Here is a 26298-nt window from a genome sequence, read left to right as displayed (position 1 = left end):
AAAGCATGAATAGAAAGCTCCAAAAGATTTAGACTCAGGTTCTTACTGTGAAACTTCAAAAATTACCTCCAGAGGCTGTCTCCAATGTGGAACATTCCAGCCCAGAGCAAGCTGAGCCCTGACACCTTGGGAATGGTAACATAAATTTAAGGTGAGGTGGAGACAGCGTGAGACAAATAAGTGGTCTTTTTGGGACCACCAGCCAGTGGTGCCAATTGGGGCCTTATTGTGAGCAGACTGGTACTAAATTTAGACAGCAGCGTTTTTACGCTGAAAGAGGGCTGGTTTAGACTGGACATAAGCAAGAAATTGTTTATGATGAGGGTGGTGAGACAGTGCAGGAGGTTGCCCAGAGAAGCTGTGGATGTCCCATCAGGGTGGACGTGCCTTTGAGCAGTCTGGTCCCTGGTCTGGTGGCAGGTGCCCCTTCGGTTGGCCTGGACGGTCTCCGGCGGTCCCTCATGGCCCAGGCCGCCCCGTGCCTCTGAGGGCAGCGGGGCGCAGGGCGCCCTTCTCAGGCGGCGGGACCCCAAGCGGCTCCCACGGCCCGCGGCGGCGGGGCTCCGGCAGCCCCTGTGGGGGCCGTCAGAACGCGGCAGCTAGGCCACGGCACCGGGCCGCTGTCAGCTGCCCCCAGCCGGACCTGCGGGGCCTGGCAGGGCCGGCGGAACCCGCGCGCAGGGGAACGGTTCCCAGTGCCGCATGTTGCCGGCCGGCGGCAGCGGCGGGCGCGGGGCGGCGGCGGCCGCCTCCTTCCTGCTGCCGGCGCGGGGGCGGCAGCGCTGGCGCGGCGGGGCCGGGGCATCGCGGGCCCGGGCGCCTCCTCCTCTCTCCTCTCCTCCCCATGGCCGGGAACTTCTGGCAGAGCTCGCACTAGTGGGTGCCGCGGCCGCGGGGTGGGGGGCCAGGGGGCAACGGGCCGCCGCCGCGCTTTGTCCATTCATTGCAGGGGCGGGCGGCGGGGCCGGGCCGGGGGAGCGGGCCAAGGCTCCGGTGGGAGGCCCGGCGGGGGCGAGGGCAGCGGCGCGGTGCTGGGCCGCGTCTCGCCGCGGCGGCGGGGCCTGCCCACCGCGGGGCCCCGGCGGGAGCCGGGCTGGAGGGCGAGAGCAGCCGGAGCCGCGCCGTTCTCCCGCTGCCGCCGTGCCCGCCGGCCTCGCCCCGCCGTGGCTTCGGAAGTGCTCGAGCGCGCCGGGAGCGGGCCGGTGGGCTCAGGCGGCCGGGTGCGGGCAGTGGCGGTCCCAGGGCTGTGCTGTGCCTATCCCCAGCGGTGGCAGCCGAGGCTGTGCTGCGTTAAGAGCCTTGGTGCTGAGGGCGTCGAGGCGCACGGGGGTGCCGGCGGCGGGCTCGGTGCAGCGGAGGCCCTGCTGGCGTGCGGCGGTGCCGCGGGCCTGCGCAGCTGCCGCGGTTCCTGCCAGCACAGGCCGGCCGCAGCCTCTGCCGGGTGCTGGTTTTTCAGATGTCTTAACTTCGAAAGCCCTAGTGAGCGCTGCTTGTGAAGCTTGTTATGTGGCTTGGTTAACGGTCATTAGCCCTTTAGCCCCCAGCCTTAGTCGGTGGCCTGTTTGTACAGGCGACTTTGTCTCATGTTGGCAAAGCTGTTGAAATTTTTTTCCCTTCAGTTTACAGTGGATTTTGGATAAACAAGATCTATTGAAGGAACGCCAGAAAGACTTGAAATTTCTGACTGAAGAAGAATATTGGAAACTACAGATATTTTTTACTAATGGTAAAACTGTTTTATTTTTATTTCTGCCACAGAATCTGTACAGTATCTGCCATGTTTAAATGCAAGGTTGAATTGCTTAGAGAATGTAATGTTTTCACGATGGTATTACATATACTTTCACAACCTGTTTTAACAATGAGCTGCAATATCAATAACATTGTCATCTATTAGTTGTGTTAACGCAATTTCAGGAGAACTTACAGACACGTTAGCAGTAGATACAACGTTTTAACCTGTGATGGAACAAAACGTAGTACATTTTCTTATCTTCAAGAAGTTCTTACCAAAAGGAGGAGAAGTGAGCAGAAACTGCTAAGCTAGCATATTAAAGGCTCAGTGTCAAGCACTGATACTCAGACTAGGTGGGCTCTTAGGCTGTGGTAAGTATTGGAGCTGACCTGTGCAGGCCCATTAAACTGCAAAGCTTGGAAACTTATCTGTGTTCAGTTACATTCTTTAAGACCTGCGCCACAGCCTGTGTCTTGCCTCGTGACTGATTCCTCAGCACCGGGTGGCTCTCAGATTGTCTACAAGTTTTTAATAGCTGTTGGCAGGCAGCCTGTTCTCCCAAAGAGTTTGGGGCTTGTCTGTGAAGTTATCCAAGACTTACTTGATCCTGCAAAGCATTTAACCATATGAATAGTTGCATTGGAGAGTATCAGTTTACGCAGGCACTTAAACTCTTTTCTGTGTAATTGTTCAGCATTTTAAAAAAATCTCCCTAAGCAAAAAGTATTGTTAGAGTAGTAATTTGTTTGCAGGCAGCTCTTTAAACAGTTTTCACAGCAGTCCTTTAAAGTACAGAATGCTTATTTTTTCAGCTGTCTGGCCAGACAGAGAAGTTAAATGACTTTCCCAAGGTCCCTGGAAGAATTTATGTCAGTGCTGGAATGATATCTGTGGAAGATCTTTATCCCAGCGTCTCCCTTAGCTTAGCTGTTTTTGTAATAACTGGATATGCTACACATGTGATTGCTGTGGATACACCTGTGTTATTGCTTATTTGGCACCAGGAAATCAAGCTAGCAATGATTTACCTATTTGATCAATTCCTGAAATTCCTTGAGTTTAAAACAAAGTGTCATAGTTCATAATGCAAAAAGAGAAGATGGGATTCTGATATTTCTAAATCTGTATTTGTATGCTAATTTTCGCTAGTGTTAATTTGAATTATGAAATAGGCTTTTTTAATAAATGTTCCACTTCAGTATTTTTCTTGAGTAAATAAGGATTTATAAAGTAGACAGGGTGGTTTCAGTTTGTGGTTCTCAGGCTTCTTTTCCTTGGCACTCCTTGTCTCCCCTGAAGGTACAGTGTGTGACATGTGGCAGCTGGAGAACAGCTCTGCCAGTATCACCCTTGTGTGTGTAAGGACGTGGCCTACCCTGGAGGAGAGAGTGCTGCTGGGCGTTCAGCCCTTCTGTAGCAAAGAGAGGCATCTTCATGGGGGGAGGACAGTCAGGTGGGACTGTGTACTGTACTGGTGGGAGCTTGGGCAGAGCTTGCCATGTTCAAACCCTTGGTACATGTTGTATCATCACCTGCCTCTGAAGAGGGACCCTGCTTTGAGTTTATAGAGCCTCCCTTTCTTTGCTCCTACCTTGTGCATTACCTGGGTAGGAATACAAGTCTCAGCCACAGCTTGTCACATTTAGCATGTGTCTGCCCAGGAGATGGTTGTTCCTTAAAGCAACCCAAAAATTGCCTGGAGAGAGGCCGTTTCCTGCTGCCTCCTCATTGGAAAACAAGTGCAGTAGATCACCAACTGGCTGTATGGCCACGTGCAACTACTTAGAATACTGTAGAGAAGGAAAACTATCATCTTCTAAAATAGTTCAAAAAAAGGAAATTGATGTTCATTTCTCTCTTTGGATCACCGAGTCTTAATAGAGTTTTTGATTAAAAAGTGCATTAATTGATTTCCCTTTGTAGTTTAGGGCAGAAGCTGTAATGTTTGTGTTACAGGCTACTCAAGATACCAGATTTGAAACAATTTTGATTTAAAAAAAAGCCACTGAAACCACTTTTTTTTGTAAACACAAGGAAATAAATAATGCAATAGTTATATTTTAATAACTAATTATATTTATTTATAAATGTATATTTTATATAGCAATTATTTATATTTATATTTTATATTTATTAATATTTATATAGTTTATTATTTATATAATTATAAATTTAATTGTATTTAATAATTATAAAATATTTAAAAATTAATTGCAAGTATTGGACTTTGTCCCAGCATATACAAGCTTCCATTTCATTAAGTCTCTCTAGGCTCTTGTCCATTTTTTTTCCCTAAACTGCACTTGATTTTTCTCTGACAGCAGATGGCCTAACTGTTCTGAAAATCCCATGGGAGTAAGAAACATATTTGGAGAATTCTGTTTAGCTTAATATTTGAATTTTTCTGATGCCCTAGTAGTAGGACAGCTTTGTAGCCACATAGTCAAATCAAAGGGAAAAATCCTTTCAAACCTCTCAAGGTATGTTGATAAATGTTTTAACATTTGTACAGACATTGCATACCAGGCTTAACCTCCTTTCTGGCAGTATTGCTTGTGCTACTGTCACTGGCAAACTAGTCTCAGTTTGCCATTCTTCTCTTCAGGAAAAGAGTGGTATGACATGGACAGGGACTAAATGTGGCTTTGGGTAATCATAGTGGGTGACAGATTAGTTATTTTTTCCTGTGGGAAACAAAAAAGTTACCAATCACCAGTGCTGTTCAGGGTGGTTTTCTCCTCCTGTGTTCAGCCCTTTCCTAGCCAACAATGTCCTTGATATTTGTGTGTTTTAAAATGCTGTGATGTTAATGAAAAGTGAGAGTAGGGTGTACCCTGACTGTTCCCAAGGGATACGGGATAAGAGTACAAGGAAAAAAATCTGGACTTGCTTGCTTAAGTAGAGAGTAGGAATTTAGCGATGCTTGATAACAGAATTGTTTGCTTTTCCCATTGGTGGTTGTTGTCTTGATCTTGCTGTGTGTATTTTAAATATATACTTAAGTGTATTTTAAATTATTGCTTTGGACATTTCTGGTGAGGGATGTGAAAAAGAAGAGGGAGTCTTCACACAGCTGAGCCTTGCTCAGAGTAATGGCCATGAAGAAGTATGGGAAAAATAACAAGTAACAACCTTATGTTTCACTGTGCCGTTCTCTGTATCCAACCCTTGCTCTTAATCCCAGCTTGATGCATCTAATTTGCTTGGCACCTTTCCTTTGCCTGGGAGGCCAAACAAGAGCTACCTGCACAGATGACACCAGGGTTGTTTCTTGGCCAGCTGGCAGAGGACCACTGTGATGGAGCAGCTGACTGCATCCTCTGGTCTCCCACCCCCTCTCCCTAGACTAAATATGTCATTTTTTTAACACCTGCTGTCTCTGCCAAATTTACTGACCATGTTTGTGTTGGCAGCTTTAGTTGCTTGAAAAAACCCCCATCCGATCTGCATGGCACTGAAAAGCCATGGGCTTATATTTTAAGTGTTTAATTTGTTTTGCTCAAAAATGGAATACCCAAGCTTTACCCTTCTGAGATTTGTGTTGTCATCTTCTTAAAGGTCATACTCACTTCGTACACAGTGAAGTCAAGTTATCTTTCCCTTTTTGAAGGTGTCCACGAGCTTCAGGATGCAGTGCTGCTGCTTCACTTGCAGGTCTGTAGGTTTGCAGCAACATGTTGCCTCACCAGAACAATGTACCTGAAGTCAGGGAGAAGACTGTGCTGCTGCTCCTTAGAATCTCCAGCACTAGTCATGCTTTGAGGTCCTTTGCTTTTTGGTGTCAGATTGTTGTAAAAACTCAACTCAAGCTTTTGTTAATTTTTTTTTTTAAGTTATCCAGGCTTTAGGTGAACATCTTAAATTAAGACAACAAGTTATTGCCACTGCTACAGTCTACTTCAAGAGATTCTATGCCAGGTAGGACTGTTTACTATGACGGTACAAGAATAAAACATTTGCTAGGCACATTTTGGTAGCCCTTTTAAAATGCAGTTCTGTCTTAAAAACAGTGCCACTTTTGTTTTCTGGATGGTGTAAAGCTTTTATGCTAATAAAGTTAACTTAAGCTTTGCGTTTTCAAAAGGAAGTGTGGTGCTCTTAATAGATTAATCGTTCTACATGTATGAAACAACATATTATAATTTTGTTATAACATTTCAGATATTCCCTAAAAAGTATAGATCCAGTATTAATGGCTCCTACGTGTGTGTTTTTGGCATCCAAAGTAGAGGTATGAAGTATTACAATTTTTTAATGTAAAATTATGTGATGTATGAGAGAGAGAGAAAACGTTTAGGACTTTTAAATTTTTTGTCATTCTTCATGGTTTGGGGGTTGAAACCTTCTCTTTTTTTTGTATAGATTTCTATAGCATTTAAGAAAAGGACATGGAGAAGGCCTTCAAACATGTTATTTAGTATTTGATCTTTCATTACTTTGTCTGAATTGCTAACCCTGAGGGGTGTCTGAAAATTGAAAAGGGTATTTTAAATAGCTGTTTCACTGTGATAGTGTTTACATATTTACATACACTATATCTTACATTGTGTAGTGTCTCCTTTCTGGTGTGTTTTTCCTTATCTATGTTTACTCAAACTTTAAAACATAATTTCAAATTTTTTCCTTATTATCCTTTTCCCTTTCATATAGTGAGGGATCCTCAGAGTTTACCACACTTTCATTACTTGAATTAAAAGTATGTTGTAGCTTATACACTGTCTTTGAGAAATTATAAGAAGGAACTGACCCATGAGGGATAGTGGTGAGAAGGCTCCACTCCTCCACTATTAGAAGTCCACTTTGACTGTGGACAAGGGTTAGCATCAGCTGGGTGCTGCTTTTAATCCTCTGTAATGCAAGAAGTTTTTCAGCTGTTTGAGAAGTGTCTGCATAATGGAAAAAAATCAAATTGGCCAATTTATGATATGTCAGCACTAATGAATTTTACAGGAGGAACTCAAATACCTAGTAGATGGTAGAAGCAGTCCTGCTAAACCAGTGTCTACATGTGATGCTGTTGTCTGTACAAATACTGTGATACCTTTCAGTGTTTGGAAGAGATGAAGGAAAGGAGAAAGATGCAGAATATTGGAGAAAGTCGTTTTTTTAATCAGCCTATTAATTATGCCTTTAAGAAAGTACAGACGTGGAGTGTATATATACAGATGCACCTTGTATTTTAGAACAAATACAAGTCTGTGCAGCCTTCCTTATGCTAAAGCTCCTGCAACTTTAGAGGGCAGATATAGCAATAATGATTCAGGTATGCACTTCTCTAAAAGAACACTATACAGGAAGTTTTCAGCTTGCTGACTGTCTCAGCAAAGGAGCTAAGGCTTCATGGAAACTAATAAAAAAAGGTAGTTAATGACAGATTTCTAAAGGCAGTTTTCTCTCCAAGTGGGTAAAGTAGTAACAACATGCCTTCTTGAAGCCCTCTTGTCTATTTTATATGTAGCTTGTTAGCTAACTGAGCTTTTGTGGCTTTAGTAGCTCTCATAAGTGTTAACTATTCCTCACAACTCAAACAACAAAGTAACTAATCAATGAAAAACTATTTACTGAAGAGTTTACCCTATTTAACTAAAAAAAAAAAAAGGAAAGAAAAAGGGGTGGGGGAAAAAAGAAAAGAAATGCTGCATAAATAAGCCCAGTTAGTAAGAAGCCATTATTTTAATGGGATAACAGTGCGAATATATGGTATTTCAGGTGGTTCACCTTATTTACCATTCTTTTTCTTCAGGAATTTGGTGTTGTTTCAAATACAAGGTTGATTTCTGCTGCTACTTCTGTATGTAAGTATCAGTGATTTTCACTATACTTAGTTAGGTATCTCTATAAGGAGATCAGACATTTTCTTTGTGAGTTTTTTTATTTGCTTGTTCTTAGAAGGTAGCTTTTTATCAAGTCATGGGGAGGTTTGCATGTTGACTGCTAGGGGCCAGTTAAAGCCATCTAGAATAAGTAACTTCCCTTTCTAAATACTGAAACAGAAGGGTCCTTTCTGTATTAGTATTGGTTTATCCTGGTTGGAACTTAGGCCAAGCATAAATAAAAACAAAGTAATAGAATTAAACTACTGAGGTTTATAAACAGTCTCTAGTAGTAAATTGAATTCTGAACTACTCAAAGGTGGAACTGGAAACTTAAGGGTTTATTTGTCTGTTTTATAAAAGGTATGGCTCCATGGAAGTACATGTTCTCAGAATTTTTGCTAGGCTATATAACTTCTTATTTTTTTAATCCTTTTTTCTGCCATCATAAAATCAGTCTTTGCACATGGTACTTATTTCTAAAAATACATTTAATAACCTATATATTGTTCACAAATAAATGCAATAAAATCACACTGTAGTTACTTTATTCTCAATCCCACTTGCCTTACATTTCCCAGTTCCCGTAACTTGCATCTCACCCATCATGGTCTTAAAGTGATAGCTTCCTTAACTGAATGCTATAATTTGACCCAGAAGGTCCAGCTGCTCTCAATAAGCAATTCCTGGCTGTGCTTTTCAAAATATAGGTCAGCGCTTTCAAAATCCCTCTTAGCCGTTGAGGGGACAGGTGACTGGCTGCATCTGTAGCCTCCACATGCAGTAAGTGTATCAGTCCATGGGCTGGCTGTATGACAGTTCCACCACCAGGAACTGAAACACATATTCAGTGCCAGCATGACCAATACCAGTACTGGATTTAACAATAACAGTTGCTATTTTTACATCAGTAGCATCTCAAAGCACAGATAAATGTGGCAGTTTTGATGCCTCAATGAAAAAGTTAGATGGATTTTGGTAAATATGCAGTAGCTGATTTTACTTGGGCTTCTAGTCCTGAGCTGTGCTGTTTCTGAAAATCATGAATCTTGGAATCCCACAGAAGATTTCCTGCACAATTCTTCCTTCAGACCTAGAAGCCCTGCTTAACCTGATAAGTACCCTGGATTTCATGGAAGTGGGGACAAAAAGACAACAGGCTTTTTTGTAGCTTTTGGGTCTTTTATTCTACTTGGCTTTACTTTACCAGGGTTGTTACAGTAGCACACAGCAGGTTTTTCTGGAGGTCTTCATACAAAAGGAAAAAAAAAAAAAGAGGCAAGGCAAGTAAAAGAAAGCTAACAAAAGGGGTAATAGCAAAATAGTGGCCAGTTGAAAAGATTTGTTTGCTTTTTGTTAGGTAGAAACATGAAATTAGTAACACATGCTTCTTTTGTAAGGAAAATAATCTCAGATTGGTTTCTGGCAACCTCTTCAAAAGCTTTTTGCTCTGTTTCCACAGCTTACTAAAAGGACAGCTCCATATGGTTGTGTCTGCAGCTTGTTTTGTGGGAAAAATATTTTGTTTCCATATCTTCCCCCTCAAAGTGGTTTATTTTTTTACTGTGTATCTTTTCAGTTTGTGTGCTTCTTAGGAAACCTGTTTTACTCATTCTTCTCTTTCTTGAAATAATTAAATTTTACAGCCAATTGCCTAGTCTTACTGTCCTACAGGAAATTTTCTAGCAAAGTCCACCATAGGTCTAACTGTTGAAGTCTTTAGTCCAGAGGGCCGATGCTATCTTTTCATCAAAGCAAACGGCTGACTTTCTGGAGGTAGTATCAGTTCATAGTATGCTTTCTGTCATTAATACAAGGAATATTGTCGACTTCCAGGGTGTTAAATATTACCTGTTTTCCTTGGGGGAAAAGGACTTAAAATAGATTTTTTAAAAGTTTCATTTGTACAAATCTCAAATTTGTATCTCAAGTGTACTTAAGTTTTTCTTTGCTCAGCATTCTAGTATGAGATCATTCTGATTTTTGCAATTTAATGTAATTCTTATCAGTGCGCTATTGGTACCTGTTTTCTGTGTAAAATGGATGAAGATAACTAGGTATCTAAATCAGTGATCATCACAAGCTAGAAAACAGAGGATGTATTTAACATTCTTTTGGAGGCAAGTGTCTTGAATCGTATGATATGCTTAGCTGTCTCAAAGAGAGAAACACCCTTGAAATGTCTGATAACCAGTGCCTAGGACATTATTGATCTGCACTGTGGTGAGCTGACTTCTTGCTTTGCATTTGAGCCTGTTTTTTGCATATCCAAAATCTTTACATGGTGGACATGCAAGATCTCTTGGCTGAGCTCCCTCACCCTGCCATTGATCTTGCTTTTTGAAGACTGCATTAGTGGTTTAAACTCTTGCATATTGAAGGATCAAGCATATGTAAAAAATCCCACTTGAAAAATCCAGTTAGATTTAGCATTGGAACTGAGATCCTGAAGAGATCACCACATTTGGGGTGACATCAGTAGCTTGATAGCTCTGTGAATGATAACTTGTGGGAAGTTAGGTACCCATAAGCTAGTTGCTTGTTAACCAGAAGATTTAATAGTGCCCAAAGCAGCAGACAGATGACTCTGGCAGAGTATCTGTGCAAATCTGGATTTCAGGTGTATTTTCCTTTCAGGATCTTGAATTTTATAACTTTTCTTTTTCAAATACAAACCTTTTGTACTGCAAGCGGTTGTGCAACGAAGTGGATTTTAAGAGCTATATACAGATGAATTAATAGAAATGGAAAGAAGTAAAAAGTATTAATTACATAATTTTTAACATACTGATTTCTCTTTACTGTAGTGAAAACTAGGTTTTCATATGCCTTTCCGAAGGAGTTTCCTTATAGGATGAACCATGTAAGTATGCCGTTTGAAATACAACTTGATCAAAGAAATTAAAAGACAAGTAATTGTTAGCGGGAAATTAAGATAAAAAATATTTTTCATACTCATATGTCAGGTTGCTGATAATTAGTTTGGATAGATTATTGGGAAAGTTAGTTTTAAAGTAATAAATCTTACATAATCTCCTTTCCTTAAATCATTGACAGGAATGCTATAAAGAGAAGTGACGTGACTGGGTGACTGAAATAATAATTTTTATATGGTATGATAGAAAAAGAGATTTAGCTTTTTTTGAATCTTCTTGTTTACAAATACATTGCTCCAGGGAAGGTAAATAGCCCTTGCACACATGAGCAGTTTTATTTTGCCTGTAAAATGTAATGGCCTTTTAAAAATAATTTTTATTTGTTATTTAAAATTTAGATTTACCAGTGGTTTGCAAGGCATTCTCAGTCACAATGCTGAGAAATGTAATTTTTCTTGAAACCAGTTTTGACCTGTGCTGTAGTGTTTGAAAGTTAAACAGATCTCATTATTTTTAGATTGACTGTGACAAATACTACTTTTTTGTTGATTTGCTTTTCACCCAATCTAGAAAGCCAAATGATACATCAGAATATAAAATATCTTAAGACCTTGCAATAAAACTGGGCTGCTGCTATTTTATAGATAAAGGCAAATGGAAATATATTTCAGAGTACTGCTTTCCTGTAGCCAAAGCGGTCCTGTCTTTTCCTTGATATCACTAGTACATCACTAGCTCTATGGAAAATGAGAGCTGATTTAGTTGTTACAATTGAACAGAATATTTCATATGAAATTAAATCTGAAAATATTTCAAAAGGCCATTTGGCATGTTAGTGGCCTGATAAAGAGGCTCTAATGCTACAAAAGAACTTCTCTATTGATGTTAAATGTTTATACACTAGGAACGATTTGCTGCTGCCAGGTGTTGAAATAAATCAGAGAAGTACTGTCTGTGAAGTAGTCTTTCATAGTAAACTTGATCCAAAATGTTTAAATGCATTGTTACTATGACTAGAGTTAAGTTATAATCGTGGTAAGGCAATGGCTAATAATAGTTTGATTTTTCTTTGGTCTTGTAGTTTCAGATGAAATGCATTTATCACTGTTGGAAATGTGTTGAGAATTCCTGTGCATTCATGATGTTAAACTGAATGCCAGTTAATTGTTTCTACTGTCTGAAACATGCTGCTTTTTAACTGTGATTTTACTTCTTTGCAGATACTAGAATGTGAATTCTATCTCTTAGAATTAATGGTAGGTGGTGGGTTTTTTTGTGGTTTACCCTTTTTTTTTTAAATACTGTTGCCTCAGTTTACTTTTTACTGATGAATAATATTGTGAATTTTGTACTATGAAATACACATTATGCTGCCTTGTTTTTTTTCCCACTCCAATTTTAGAATGATGTCCATGAAGGTCTAACATTTACATTTTCAGCAGAATGCCATAATTACTGTGCTATTATCTAGGCTGAGTGAGGGCATTCTCACCTCTTTGTGTTGAGGCTGGACTTAGCAACAGTAAGGAGGGCAGCCTGTGAGCGGTGGGGGCAGAGTGTGTACAGCTCTGCATCCTAGTGATTAGAGCGCTGCTGGGAATGGTAAAGCCTAAGTTCTCTTTCCGGGATGGCTTCTGTTTTTAAAAGAAAGGTAACTATATTTAAGTCTTGATGCAGAGACTAGGAAGTCAGTATCCTTATTTCCCCAGATGAGTGGCCTGTCAGGAGCATAAAGGGTTGTATTTTTCTATGGCCTCCTCTTCTTGCCTGGAAGAATCTGGAGCTATACATATACGTTACAGCTTCAGCAGAAGGTGTGGGTAGTATCCCACTCAGGCTAATGTATAACCTGGTAATTAGAGACATCTTCTAGGAAGTGAGATGTGGGTTTCAGTCCTGTGAGGAAGAAACCTGAGGGCCTCCCATTTCCTGAGGCGGTGCTGTAACTATTAGGCTGGTGGATGAAGGGAGCGCAATGTGACATTTTCTTCCAGCCACTTTCACAGAAAGAAGGTGTACCTGCTTTTTGTAAGGCTTGCTATCCCATTGCTGTGTTTTCTAGGGCAGTTGGAAGAATGCAACCCAGGCTTCTCAGGGGGCTTAGTGCCTAATTTATTCATAAGGGTTGGACTTGGATGGGTTAGGCACCCAGCTTGCTGTACTAGAGTAGTTCTGCTCAAGTGCCGAGAAAAGGAGAGAGAAACCAGGGAGGAGCCTAGTGAGTTAGGCAGCAACTAAGAAAGGATGTGTTTTGGGAACAGGACACAGAGGAGGTCGGATCCAGGGATTTTTTTGTCTGTGCCTACAGTTGTTATAACTCTTTTTTTAGATATCCCATTTAGATTTAGTCCTTGATACTGGTGCTGTACACGGCAGTAACTGTTGAGTTTTGTAGGCAGGAGTTTTATCACAAGTAACTGCATTTGCAAGAAGTTACATTTTGGGGATTAACTTACTTTTCCAGTATGCTATGCAATATATAGTATGGATAATAACTGTGTTGTGCTTCAGTGTTCAGCACATGTAACTTAATGCAGCTTTTCCCTTATAGTATCCATACAGTTGGCTGCTTTCAGCGAGGGTTATTCCTTCTTGTTTACACCAAGCTGGGCCTGAAAAGAGGGGATTTGAGAGCAGTGGACTTTTTTCTTTCTTTCCTTTTTTCCAAACCAGTGTCAATTATTTTGGCATGCTTTCTGTGTATGGTCTTTAGTGACAGACTGTTTTTTGGCAGTGTTTTGTATTTCCAAGTGGGAATTACGGGTTTGTAAGCAAATGAGGTTTCAGTGTGCTGCAGATGTGGCTTTCTCTCTCTCTTAGGGGAAGGACGTTGACAGACTGGCAACCATGCTATGTAATGGTATTCTGGAGAGAGCACTGTCCTCATTAGAGCAGGGTTAGGTGTTGGAAAGCTGCTTAAAAAAAATAATCAGTAATTGACTTGTGAACCAAATGTTTTTAATATGAACTGACAAAACATTCTGCATTGTAATCTTAACTTTTATCCCACTGACATTTTTCCTAGGACTGCTGTTTGATAGTATATCATCCTTATAGACCTTTGCTCCAATATGTGCAAGATATGGGCCAAGAAGACATGCTGCTACCTCTCGCATGGTAATGAAGACAGTGGTTAACAATAGTGCCTCCTTTCAGCAAGAAAGCAAGTGTTCTAACAGTTATGCTTCAAAGATGGTTAACCAAAAGTAGGCTTAGCCATATTTGAATACAAAAGGTGCCCTAGTTAGCCTGTGCAGGTATACGTCCCTGACTTAGCGTGTTCTGTCTTTAACCCTGTAATGAGTTTACTTTGCAATGGTCTATTTTTTATTTTTAGACTAGCTCTAATAGCACAAGTTTTTACACTACTGGTGACCATGAGTAGAAGTATTGTTTCTACAAACGTTGGCTTTCTGTTGTATCTTGTAGGAGGTGGAAGCAGTATGTAGGAGCTTTTTAGCTGTGTTAGCAGTCTTGAACTGTTTTTCAAATATGGAAAGACAGTAAAAATACTACTTTTATGCTTGCCCTTAACGTATTTGTGAAACATGGATTGTTATTTTATGGTATATGTTAACACCGTCTGCAGAAAGACATTTATGGTACTATAAAAGTGCTTCCAGATAAACTTCAGCTGTGACTACAAAGGAAAAAAATGAAAGGCTTTGAGAGATTTTCATAAGGGAAGAGATCTCTTCCCTTGCTGTTTTGCCCTGCAGCTTTACTGCCTCTACCATCTGGGAAACTGGCTATTTACAAATTGACTGCAGTTTTTGAAGTCATATAGTCTAAAGGTGAATAGGTCGATACTTACAAGTTCTTTTTTATACAGGAGGATAGTGAATGACACATATAGAACTGATCTTTGTCTGCTGTACCCTCCTTTCATGATAGCTCTAGGTAAGTAACACAAGTAATGTCTCTTGTCATCTTTAAATGAATGTATTCTGTGCACCGTCTTACCAACAAGCATTCCTTAGAGTGCCCTCATAAGGTGCTTCAATTTGTGTTTCATACAGTACTGACACAGTTGCCTTGAGACTTAAAAAGTCTTGAAGAAAAATCAGAATATTAATCCCAAGTTTTCTCTGTTGAGCTGTGTAGTGTTTATAAAAAATAGAATGTTTCTGACTGTATCAAGAGTGGATCTTTGTTCAACATCCATGTTACCTGATCTTTGCAGCTTGCCTACACGTAGCCTGTGTTGTCCAGCAGAAGGATGCAAGGCAATGGTTTGCTGAGCTATCTGTTGATATGGAAAAGGTACTCTTTAATTCCTGCCACCTCTTGTGGACTGATCAGAAGCGGTAGTCATGGGTATAGAACTACTGTCTTACATATCTGTGGTACTGATTTGAACTTCATTCAGTGATCATATGTTAGGTGCTGTTGAAATTAGGTAGATCTCTTGGGGAGGGAGACAATGTCAGGTCATTCAGTTATCACCCCGCCCTGAAAGTCAAGGGAGAACCATTGCATAACAGCACGGTGTTGCTGGTGCTGCCATTTTCAGATGGAAATATGAAACCAAATATCCTTTGCATTTTTTGCCAGAAAAAGAATTCCCAGGGTTTTTCATCATTCAAGATTGTCAGTATGAGTTTGACTTTTAAATTCTAGTGCATGTGATTTTCTGATTAGCCTTTCAGCATTGTGCCTACATACTGTTCTCATTTTCTCCCAATAAATGTGCATAGTATAGCAGAGTGTAAAACATTCTTGACACTTCCAGGATGACCAGAACCGTGACTTCAGTCAACATTAAACAGGGGGACGTCATGATCATTCAGTTGAGTTTCCTGCTATTGCAAATGCTATGTCAAATAATCCCTTTCATAGACTGATAAGGTTCTGAGGTGCAGTAATGTTCTTCATCTTCACTAGTTCCTTTTACTTTTTAGGATGATTTCTTTAACCTTTGTTTAGCTCCAGCAAGCAAGCCAAACTAGTACTTATATTCCTTATCACGGTGTTTCACTCTCCACGTATTTTTCAGTCTATCTTTTTTGAAACTGATTGGAATTAAATAGCACATTATGGATGAGATGTACCATTGCCCTCTGTGCCATCAGTGTGGCCCTTTGTACCACTGATGATATCCTGGCATCGTATTTGTATTCCAGGATTCATCTACAAATTTAAGCACAGTGTGGATGCAATGCTGCATCAAGACCTCTGTGTATTATGCTGCCATGCGTGTAAAAGCAGGCTGATAATAAATTGGCAGCAGAGGAGAATCAACCTGTATTTGACAGATAAGGTTACCATAAGCTTGATACTGAACATGTTTGAATGTTTACATGTCTTGGTTCTTATGCCAGCAGTACAATCTAAGCTTGATTTTTTTACAGTAATGCCATGGGCCTCTTAGCCAACTATGACTTTTTTTTCAAGGATATATATTGTTCTAGTACTTAATCAAGACCATGTATTAAAAAGAAGTCGTCTACTTTATTAATTTAGAGAATGATGAAACAAATTATGAACCAAACATTATCCACCTTTTATGTAGACTATTGCACTAGAAATTTAATTGAAAATTAAGGTAGTTGAGGTGCAGTAGACAGATGTCCAAACTTGTAGAAAATGCTTATGCTTATAGAAGTGGAAGAAGAAATGTCAACAATTACATTCTTATTATCATCAACAACAACAAGTGTTTAGACACTCCTAGGCTCTTTGTTTGTTGGGAGGAAAGAATTCAGACCAATGTTATGTGGTTTTCAACTGTTTTTTCCCTGCGCTGTGCCTCTGCCGTGTACAGAACATTGATAATCATCAGTTACTGTATTGGTAATCCATGGTCATCTAGCTGCAATTATGCTGCTGGGTGTCTGTATTTTCCCAGTAGCATAGTTATAAGCTGTGGCAGTAGTTGAAAATAAATAAATCAAAAGCTATTTAGCTTGCAGGGGAGGAGAAGTGGTATATACAGTTGAATGGGAAGGAAAGTATTCTGTTCAGGTTTCCATTCACAGTTAAATCAAAATAATAATGGAAATGGTTGATTGTGAGACCAGATTAAATGTGGGACAGCTCTGTCTGTAGTATGAAAACTGCTGCTTAATTTCAGTTCGGGGCATGTTTAATACTTAAACTGACTATGACAAAGATCAAATCACTGTTGTGTCTGACCTTCGAATCTCTTTTCTTTCTAATTAGATTTTAGAAATAATCAGGGTTATTCTGAAGCTGTATGAGCAGTGGAAGAACTTTGATGAGAGGAAAGAGATGGCTACTATTCTTAGTAAAATGCCTAAACCAAAACCACCTCCAAACAGGTACTGTATTTCCTTAATACATATGGAAAAACTGGACTACTAGCTTAACAATGAGTAAATGTTTAATTTGAGGTATAGTATATGTTTTTACAGTGCAGACCTTTCTATTACAGTCAGCCTGATTGTTAGGAGCTAGCAAGCAGCAGAACATTCATTGTTTTATGGAGACTGTTAATGTAATTAGAATGTGATCAATACAGCTTAGAAAATAGGAGCTGCAGTGTGGGGCTCCATGGCTGGGCCAGATTCGTTGGAACCAGGCCTGCTTGATGTTGTATTTAATTACTGTGGTTAAATGTCACTGGGAATCTGCGCATGCAAATTCCTTTGCACATGCTTATGTAATGTCAACTTTGAAATGTTGACTTCAGAAGTAGATTCAGCAGACAGCTGCATGGGGATATACTTAAATTTTTATCCAAATAGATACACTGAAGTTATTAATGCATTCTGAGAATAACTTTTGCATTTTTTATGAAAATGGGCAGAATATCTTAACCTATTTGTGTATATGTTGAAGTATTTTGCTTCAAAAGGTTTTTACTACTTTCAGAGTACCATATTTTTAATTAAAAAGAAAGATAAAAATGTAATATCATGCTTCTTTTTGAAGACATGTGGGTTTGCTTTTTATTTTATTTTATTTTTTTTCTTTCAAACAGTGAAGGAGAACAGGGTCCAAATGGTAGCCAGAACTCTAGTTATAGCCAATCTTAAGACATTCCAAAGAATTCCTTTATGGACCACTTTGACTCACTCAAGACATCCTGGGATCTTTCCTGTGTTCATGACATGGACAGAAGGTTTTAGTATCATCTGTGACAAAGAACTTGAAGAATAAATAGCTTGTGTCAAGCATTTTGAAAGCTTTTTCTCTAAAACCGCATCATTTTCTCTGACGCTGGAACAAATGTACTAAGATTTTTCAGTGTAAGGAATCAAATGTTAAACCAAGCTGAAAAAGATTAACACTATCCACTCAAAACAAATAGTTCAATATTGGTTTTGTTTCTTTGAGAAAATTGTAACTTGCCATTGAAGTGAACTATTTTTAAAGCGACAGAAACCTGAAGCCTAAGTGTAACTGTATTAGTGACTTGTGTTGTCTTCATTTTGTTTGTGACTGAAGGAAGATAGTGCACTCTATGTTAAATCTATTCATTACCTTGAGTTTTGCTGATTTTTAAAAAATGAATATGGATCTATAACATGTAACAGAGCAGTCTTTCAGAAACAAATCCTAGAAGAGCATTCAAAGAATATTGTTACAGTTTTAATGAAAGCTGCAGGAAAGAAACTCAGTTTCTTTTTTTGGATTAGAAAAATGCTGGTTTACTCAGTAGATGTATTTGGATAGTTTTGCCATGAAGCGTAATAGCCCAGCTTACCAGAAAAGTGCAATATGTACAGTGATTCTGCAGTTTTCCTAAAACATTTCAATTATTAGGAATTTAAAAACCCCAACATACTAGGATTTCTTTTTTTTTGAAAGTAAATGTACTGTATAGTACAATTGGAATATTTCAGTCAAGTACAAATCTGGATATGATTGCTAATTTTTATGGTGGATTTTTTTGTACAAGATATACACTGTTAGTCTGCCTTCACTGTTAGTGTGAATTTGTGTGGTTCATTAGAGAATCTATTTAAGAGGATCAAGCTTTTGGTGAGCTTCATGCTGGCTAGTTATTTTAATTGTGATGTTAAGAGCAACGCTGTAGAATAACTGAAATGGGATTCCTTGGTTAACTATGTGCTGGAGAAAATGAGATTCCTTCAACCAGAAGGCCATATCCTGTGTTTCTTACTCAGGCAGATACCCACTGAAGTCAGGAATTGGCCTAAATCACATTTCTTTATTTTTAGTAACTTTGTTTCAAATTAAGTTCTGTACAACTTCATTTTGAATGATAATGCTGACTTGCCCAAGTATAAAAATTGAATGATAAAAAAATAAAGTGCAGTAACATTTTTCAGCTTTTTTTTTTTTCTCTGAAGCAACACATTTCACTGGTCTGAAATACTGGAGGGAAAATCTTAAAACCCCTTGTTTTAAGATATGTCTTGGTTCCAAAAACTGACCCCTTATAAAAACCCAGTTTTTGCAAATACTTTGTAATTGTCTGGTCATTCAGTGAAATATAACTGAAGTGTATGTAGCCCATTAGGCTACTAGCATTTATTTCTGTTCAGGTTATTTTCATAAAACTGTAGGTAAACAAGCCCAATCCACTGTGGTGAGATAAAAGATATATATATACATTTTGGTCTTTGCTACTCTTGTTGCCATTTGATCCATACCTTTTTATAGACATTTGATTGTTGAAGTGGAATTCGGCTATTTGCCTTTGTTTCTTGAAGTCTAAAATGTGCTATTTGTAATGTGGACTCGGGGAGTAGAAATAAATCGATGCAACTTGACCACTGTGTGGAGTTCTTAAACAGGTGCTGTTCTTGAGGTAAAGATCAGTCTTCTCGCATATACCACATAATCTGCGAAGAAAGCTAATGTTTTGAAATTAGGGATTTCACACTATTAGTGAAGAATTCTGGGTGGAATGACTAAGTTTTCTTGCTGCTTAAGAGCCTTTGCAGACTTCACTTAACACCTAAATTACTTATTTGGTGTAAACCTTAGAGTTAAAATATCAGGCACTTCTTGATGGTAAATAGAAACATCTTAAGTCATTTCTCTACTGGGGAGGTGGGGATAGTTTTAGCAGCTCTGATTCCAGTGTAAACAGTGGAAGGCAATAAGCTACAAAGGAACTGGATTCAATGATGGGTTTTAAAAAGAAAAGATGTAAATTAGAACAACAGGAAATGGAACATAAGGTGAATTCAACAGCTTTGCTACCAACCAGAGAGAAAAAATACCTTTACTGTGCTTCATTTCAAGTGAAAGGAATGCATAAAAATGAGGTATCTCATTAGAAGAGAGCCAGCTGAAAGTTTTGATAGATTATATGGTTACAGGTGACAGTGGAGTGTCAAAGCAAACACTATGCCAAAAAGACTTAAGGAAAAATCTAAAAGGAAGCAAACTGAACTGCATCAGACAAGTTACTTAACTGAAAAAGCATCATTGGAAAAAAAGCAACCTTTATCCATGTAAGGAAGATACAGAGGAAGACACAGAAAGGATCATCAACTTTAACAAGCTACAAGTAGTTTGAGAAACACCTTGCAAAAAACTACCAAGACTAATAAAACCTAAATCTACCAAGACTAATAAAAATAATGAAAATAAAGAGGTATAATACACTGGCTTTCCTATTAAAAAAAAAATAAATCTGCAACTCTTCAGCTCAGAAGAGAAAACAGAGGTCTAGAAAAATCATCAGTGGTGTGAAGACCAAGGTGGCAACTGTTCATCACTTCTGACAGAAGCAGGAGCATCCAATGGAAATGATACATGGCAAGTTGAGAAGCAACAAAGGGAAAGACTTCTCACAACTTATTGTTAAACCCAATGCAGCTTGCTGTGACTGCTGGGAGTTTGTGTTGAAAATTTACAAATACCCAAATATACCAAGACATGCAAAGCCTGAAGGAAGTATCAAAGTAATCTGAGTTGTAAATGAGAGTAATCTGGGGATTGTGTCCCTACCTACTCACCCCGTTTTATGCTTTTCTTCAGATGTTTATTACCAGTTGCTGCCAAACAAAATAATGGGCTAGACAGACCTTGATGTGACGAAATGTAACTGTTGTTTGTTTTTTGTGGCTATGTGGTTTTAGATGTTCCAAACAAACTTTGGTGTAGCTACAAAAGGAAGCATTGGCCACTTCAGACTAAGTTGTGACTAAGTTTAGTTGATTAGGTCTCCTTGCTTTCTTCATCTAGATAGCGAAGTTTGGTGGCTTGGTCAATACAGCTAGGCATGATTAATTACACATTTAGCTAAATATTTTCAGTGCATCTCAAACTTTCTGTACGATCTGATCTTAATGATGTAGATCAAAAGGCATCATTAGTCCTGGTGAGGCCTGGCACAATGCAGCCAACAGCAGGCTTCAGTTGCCCCTTTGAGCATGTGCCCACAGCACTGTGAAACTGACCACCTAGCTCATATTAAACAGGCAAAATTAATAGATAATAGCATCTGGCTAAATGAAACGGCACTGTTGGCATCTGTTATTCTTCCTATTTCAGTCTGAAAAAGACCTTCAAGAGTAAGATAGCAAGAATTGTAGAGTAATTGATCACAGCAAGATAACATCCATACTCATCCTGCCATTTTAATTTCATCTTACTCCCACTAAGTCATCAGTTAAAATAAACTAGTGTTTTGGCAATGTCTAAATCACGGTTCTTAAATTGTTTGGGGTTTTTTGTATGGATTAGAAATAAAGTATACCAATAAGACCACCAAAAAGGCAATGATATTTTAAAGAAAAATGCCCTCGTTACTCACTATTATGGCAGTAACACTACAGGGTCTCTTAATTATTAGTGAAGATGAGAGAACAGAAACCTCTCTAAGATAGAATGTTGGGGTAGCACAGCTGGCTGTGGTAACTAGAGGAGTTGTCCTCTAGAAGCAAATGACTGCAGAGAGACTGTGGAACTTACTCAAAATAAAATGCTGGTAAGATTAGTTATTTCTCTGAATTTGAGAAGGTGTATGTTTTAGATCCTCTTCTCACCATACAGACTGCACTGTCAAATGGAAGAGCTGTAGGGTAAGTTCACGTTGCTTACAATACTGATTACAGCAGAAGGTGAAATTTTAATTCTTTTTTTCAAACGTCCTGTAGAGTCCTCAACTTCTGTGCTATGACTTAAATTTTCTCAGGGCCAAAGCAATTCACCTTTCTACTTCCCCTGAACTACTAACAGCATTAAAAAACAAAAAATCCTTAAAGTTATGACTATGCAGAATTATAGGTAGGGATGGGATGGGTTGGTTTGTTTTTTAACGTTTAAGACATGAAAATTAACGTGCATAAAAACAAGGCAGGGAGTTGGACACCTCAGGTTTTCCATCCTAAAATGGTTTGTAATAATAACTTCAAATATTGGCAGGTTGTCACTTGCTACTGAACTGCTGAGGGAACTGCTGACGACTGAATGCAATAGCATTTTGTGTTTAGAAACAGATCTACATATAGAGAAGGATATACTTTTAAAATAAGGAGTCACACAACATTTTCAATAGTGAGTATTCTATCATCAGGTCAGTTTCCCTTTTTATTTTCTGACCAGTAGTGAAGTTTTGGCCTTAAGGTCACACTGCACAAACCTAAAAATCTGTACTCTACTTGGACTCTTTGAAAACACTGCAACTGTTTTAAAACTTCAGTTACACATGAAGTATAATGAACAGTGCTCAGGGCAGTTATCCCAATTCTATTAGAATACCTGCAGTTTAACTATTCTAAAGAAACTACCCAACACAGTTATTTGGAAAAGAATAATTTTATTTGCCTTATCATCAATAGTTTAAACAGTCATAAACTACATCATACAAAAATCTTGGTATGCGTAATAAGCACTTAGGTTTTTCTTCATATACCTTCACCAAAAAACATAGCCCAAAGTAAACACTGAACAAATATTATGTCCCCTGTTCATGTTGTAGTCTTTACATATAATTTAAACCAAGCAATTGATATACATGGCTATTTGGAGGTGAATGTCCATTTACACAAGAAAACAGGAGTGAGCTAGCTGTATTCTGGAAGTGGAATGCACGTAGTTTGATTGCTAAAACCAACAAACCATCCTGAAGCCTTGATGGGGCAACAGTTGGGGCAGTCATTTTTTCTCTGGAGGTTCATGTTTTACCCAGTCCTGAAAGCCACCAGCATACTGCTGAACTCTGAAAATATGCAGAAGATACAATGTCAAGAAGGACTCTTCCTGAAAAAGATGCCTAAGAGGACATGGCAATAAACCCAAACCAAAACAAAAAAGAGAAAAAAAAACATGAAGAAATTCACTGCAATCAAATACACTTGCACCTAGGTTCAATGAGCTAGATTGACATTACTTGCACTCTAATACTGCCTGCTTCCATGCAGTGTGTTCTGCAAGCCTTTTTTTCCAAATTACACTGTGCTGGAGATCAAGCATCAAGCAAGTAGTAGCAGCCAGATCAATAAAACCCATTGCCACTTCTTTTTTTTTTTTTTTTAAATGGACTCAGTGTGTGGGAGATTTGCATGTTATTACGTCCAATACTTGAGATGTCATCAAATAAAGGCAGTGCACTGATCTTTACTTCCTTGCAAACCTACACACTCTATAGATCTGACATAAGCCTGCATAAAACTGGAAAACAAAAACCCACCGTGCAACACAATACTGGCTGCTTCAATTAGGCAGCATAAAAAACAGGTAATGGAAGATATTTTACACTTATTAAACCCACATATTTATAAAAAAAGAATGTGGTTCCATACTTTTGACTAGAATTGGCATGGATATTCCAGTTAATGAATTGCAGTTCAGTGAAAACATGTACAAACAACCAATTTTTAAAATCTTCTGCAGTCTTCAGGCCAGCAAGGCACCTCTCCTGGCACATGTGTAACAATTATGCCAACTAAACGCTGCTTTTGCTTTCACTCTGTCAATCTCATTGTCTTCTTAGCCACTGCCTTCATTGCTTTACTATGGGAAACAATCCAACATTTTACTTAAAGTGAAGGTGTACTTTGTCAACAGGGAACTGCACAGATAGAACTACAACTTAACAAAGGGTGTGGTTTCATCAACTATTTAATCTAAGATTGCACTTCTACCAAAGCAAGCAGTTCTCCACTTTTCCAGTCATCCTCTGTCTCAGGACTAGTGCTTATGAAGCTGTATAAAGAAACAACATCTTGGGGAGGGACCCCTAAGAAGCAGAAGGACCCTTCAGTGGCAGCACAGTCCTGCAGCGGATTGCGTCACCTGCGGCACACATGCAGAGCTGCTGAAGGGTTGTTTCACAGGGCAATACACCACACTTTGCTGAACACCCAATGGTGTCTTTCAATGTTCAGCAGAGACAAGAGGCAGTGTCTAATTCAAATACCAGTTTAGTTCATATCCCACACTTACAATTTTACCCTTGCCCGCAAGAAGCCAAGTATAAGTTCTGCTTCATGGGGGGAGGCTGCACTAATCCCATCCTTAACACACACGTCATACCTGCTGAAACCCAAAGACGTGGCAAAACCAAGTGCTTGTTTACTTCTTGTTCCTGCCAAACAGGAGAAAACCACAAGGTCTGTCTTGGTTGGCATTTTTTGATTGTACTGCTCCTTGAACTCCGCTGGGTCCATTTGTAGAGCTTCCACTAATTCACCCACTGGGAAATATAAGGGGTGGTGGGGGAAAGGAGGTCTTGTTTATTCTCCATTCACAGACAAGCTTACACCGTAAGGCTTCTAGTTCCTCTGGAGGAAAAGGTTAGCCTCGCAACACAGCAGCAGCGGCCTAGCAAAGCTCCTCCTTGCTCAGTCATGGCCACCTACCCACAGACTTGACCGCCAAGCCAAGGGAACACCCAACGCCTCCGTGTAGCAGGTTCATAACTTACGCGGTATGTTGATGGATGCTGGGATTTTTCCGGATCTGTCGATCTCCCACCTCTCCCGCACGTCGATGTGGAGGACGCCGGTCTTCTTCAAGTCTTTGAGCTCTTGGTAGGAAAGGCCGGGCGCCCCGCCGGTGCAGAGGCCGCGGCTGGTGGCATCCGCCGCGCCGGGACCAGACCAGGAGGCGCAGCCCGTGAGCCCGGCGCAGGCCCCCACTGTCCCCGCCCCTCGGGGAAGGCCATGGCCCCCTACGAGGTTTAGCACCTTCACACGGTGACTACCCCGGGCGCCGGCAAACCTCACCCCACCGCCCGCCCTCGGAGAGGCCCAGCCGCCCGCTCCGCTCCCCGCCTCACCGGGCGCCGCCGCCCGCCACCAGCCGCTCGCCGCCCGTAGGGCCCGCGCCGCCCGCCGCCAGCACCGGCCTCCGGCCGCCATCACCCGCCTCCGAAGATGGCGGCCGCCCCCGCCGGCGGGGGAGGAGACGGCGCCCCGGGCGGCACCGCCTTCTTCTCAGTGGCGGGGGCGCGGAGGCCTTCAACCGGCGCTGGCCCGGCCCGTGGCTGGGAGGGCGCCAGCGGCGTGGCCAGGGTGGGTTAAAAGCAATCCATTTTCCGGTTTGTTTTCCTTGCGAATCCCTCCGATTTCTGACAATTTATGACTCGATGTTGATGACACAGCCGAAGAGCTTAAGGCCGGGCACCGCCAGTGAGCCCCTGGGCTCAGGGCAGGCCTGGCTTTGGCCAGAGCCGCATGGAGCCAAGCGGCCCGGGCCCACCAGCCGCGGGCGAGCCGCTTCATGAGGCAGCCCCCAGTGCGGGTGTCAGTACAGCCAGCAACTGCCGCTGCCCTGGCACGGTCATTTTCACAACTCAGCCAAACTGTTAAGAAGCCTTGAAGTACCAACTGCTGGGAGGTTTGATCAGGGATAACTAATTTTGATACCATATCCATGCAACGCAACTAAAAAAACCCCAACCTTCAGTGTTACACCTAAGGAGAAAAGGTGATTTTAGCACTGGCCTGCATCGTTTTCACCCTTGCCATTCATTGCTCTCTTACAGCCACAGGAGCTGTGGTCCAAGGGCAGTACCAGCATCCCCAGTTTGGGTATGCTTTGGTTTTGAAAGCCACCAGTCTTCCAGCACCAGGGACTGACAGCCATGTTTCAAGTGGAGAAATGAGGGCTCAATGCATTTTAAATCATTCTGTATTTACTATATACCTTTGTAGATACATTGCCTTGCAGCAGTTCCAGTCTTTAAAGGCAGACATGCTGGATCTTTTCTCTTCATAAAAGATGCATTTTGATGAGTATGTTGTTGAATCTTTACTAATGAAGGTTTTCCTTCTCAAAACGAGAACAAAATATTTCTTGGTACTGTAAAGTGTGACAAATTGAACTTGGCACATATAACTGGTTCACTAGCTGCCCTTCTGCCAGCCTCTCCATATGGCCCCCTTGACAGGCATTTGCAAATTCTCTTTGAAGCAGTAAATCTATATATGAGTCAAAAGTTTTATGTGATTGCATTTTCAACAAGGTTTGGGTAGAATAGACTTCTAGAAATTCTCTTTACTAGGTATTTTATCTGTAGTAAAATAACAACCACAGTCTCCATTTATTGCATATATCACTATAAAGTGTGTGATGTGGAGTGTCAGGACACTTGCATAAAATGCATATTCACATGATGTTGCATTTTTATAAGTTATTTTACGGCTTTAATTTGTGCCTGGATCATACATACACACACACAAAGGGAGAACACACTAGCTTGCTTGCGGAAATAGGAATGACCTACTAGCTATCTTGTGAAAGGCAGAGTTTGAAGTCAGAGGAGATCAAGTTAGGCAAACTCCCCCAATCGGTGAAAGGGGGGAAAGCAGCACGTTTCAATTCTCTTGCCTTCATGGCCTGTCATCTAGCAGTCACTCAACCTTTCCTCAGCAGCTTTCTTAATTTCACCTCTTGGGACTCTCTCTCCATTTCTGCACAGCCTCCCTCGCTCATCGCCAGTGGCACGATTAACCCGCTGCATTACCCTTACACATTCTTTATC

At 40.5% G+C, this 26298-nt stretch overlaps 2 protein-coding genes across 5 annotated transcripts; one reads left to right on the top strand and one right to left on the bottom strand.

Annotated features, from left to right (window-relative positions):
- Positions 1–745: 745 nt before the first annotated feature.
- On the top strand, positions 746–19126 carry CCNC (cyclin C). 3 transcript variants are annotated; one of them, XM_037391868.1, is made up of 12 exons: positions 746–876; positions 1620–1726; positions 5569–5653; positions 5897–5966; positions 7479–7530; positions 10356–10411; positions 11645–11680; positions 13450–13541; positions 14257–14324; positions 14608–14687; positions 16587–16705; positions 17368–19126. In XM_037391868.1, the coding sequence occupies exons 1-12, from the start codon at positions 845–847 to the stop codon at positions 17420–17422; spliced, it is 852 nt and encodes a 283-aa protein (XP_037247765.1). In that variant the 5' UTR covers positions 746–844; the 3' UTR covers positions 17423–19126. The 3 variants fall into 3 exon arrangements, with proteins under 3 accessions (XP_037247765.1, XP_037247768.1, XP_037247767.1); XM_037391870.1 differs by lacking the exon at positions 746–876 and having other exon boundaries at positions 1657–1726; positions 5294–5653; XM_037391871.1 differs by lacking the exons at positions 746–876; positions 5569–5653 and having other exon boundaries at positions 1621–1726.
- A 2982-nt stretch (positions 19127–22108) lies between these two features.
- TSTD3 (thiosulfate sulfurtransferase like domain containing 3) lies at positions 22109–24688 on the bottom strand. Of its 2 annotated transcripts, none has more exons than XM_037392741.1 (3): positions 24238–24688; positions 23847–24006; positions 22109–22530 (listed from the first exon to the last, which is right to left on the bottom strand). In XM_037392741.1, the coding sequence occupies exons 1-3, from the start codon at positions 24671–24673 to the stop codon at positions 22467–22469; spliced, it is 660 nt and encodes a 219-aa protein (XP_037248638.1). In that variant the 5' UTR covers positions 24674–24688; the 3' UTR covers positions 22109–22466. The 2 variants fall into 2 exon arrangements, with proteins under 2 accessions (XP_037248638.1, XP_037248639.1); XM_037392742.1 differs by having other exon boundaries at positions 23847–23898.
- Positions 24689–26298: the final 1610 nt, after the last annotated feature.

The sequence above is a fragment of the Falco rusticolus genome, chromosome 6 (assembly GCF_015220075.1).
Source record: "Falco rusticolus isolate bFalRus1 chromosome 6, bFalRus1.pri, whole genome shotgun sequence".
Lineage (NCBI taxonomy): Eukaryota > Metazoa > Chordata > Aves > Falconiformes > Falconidae > Falco > Falco rusticolus.
This window is presented reverse-complemented; position numbering and strand designations above follow the sequence as displayed.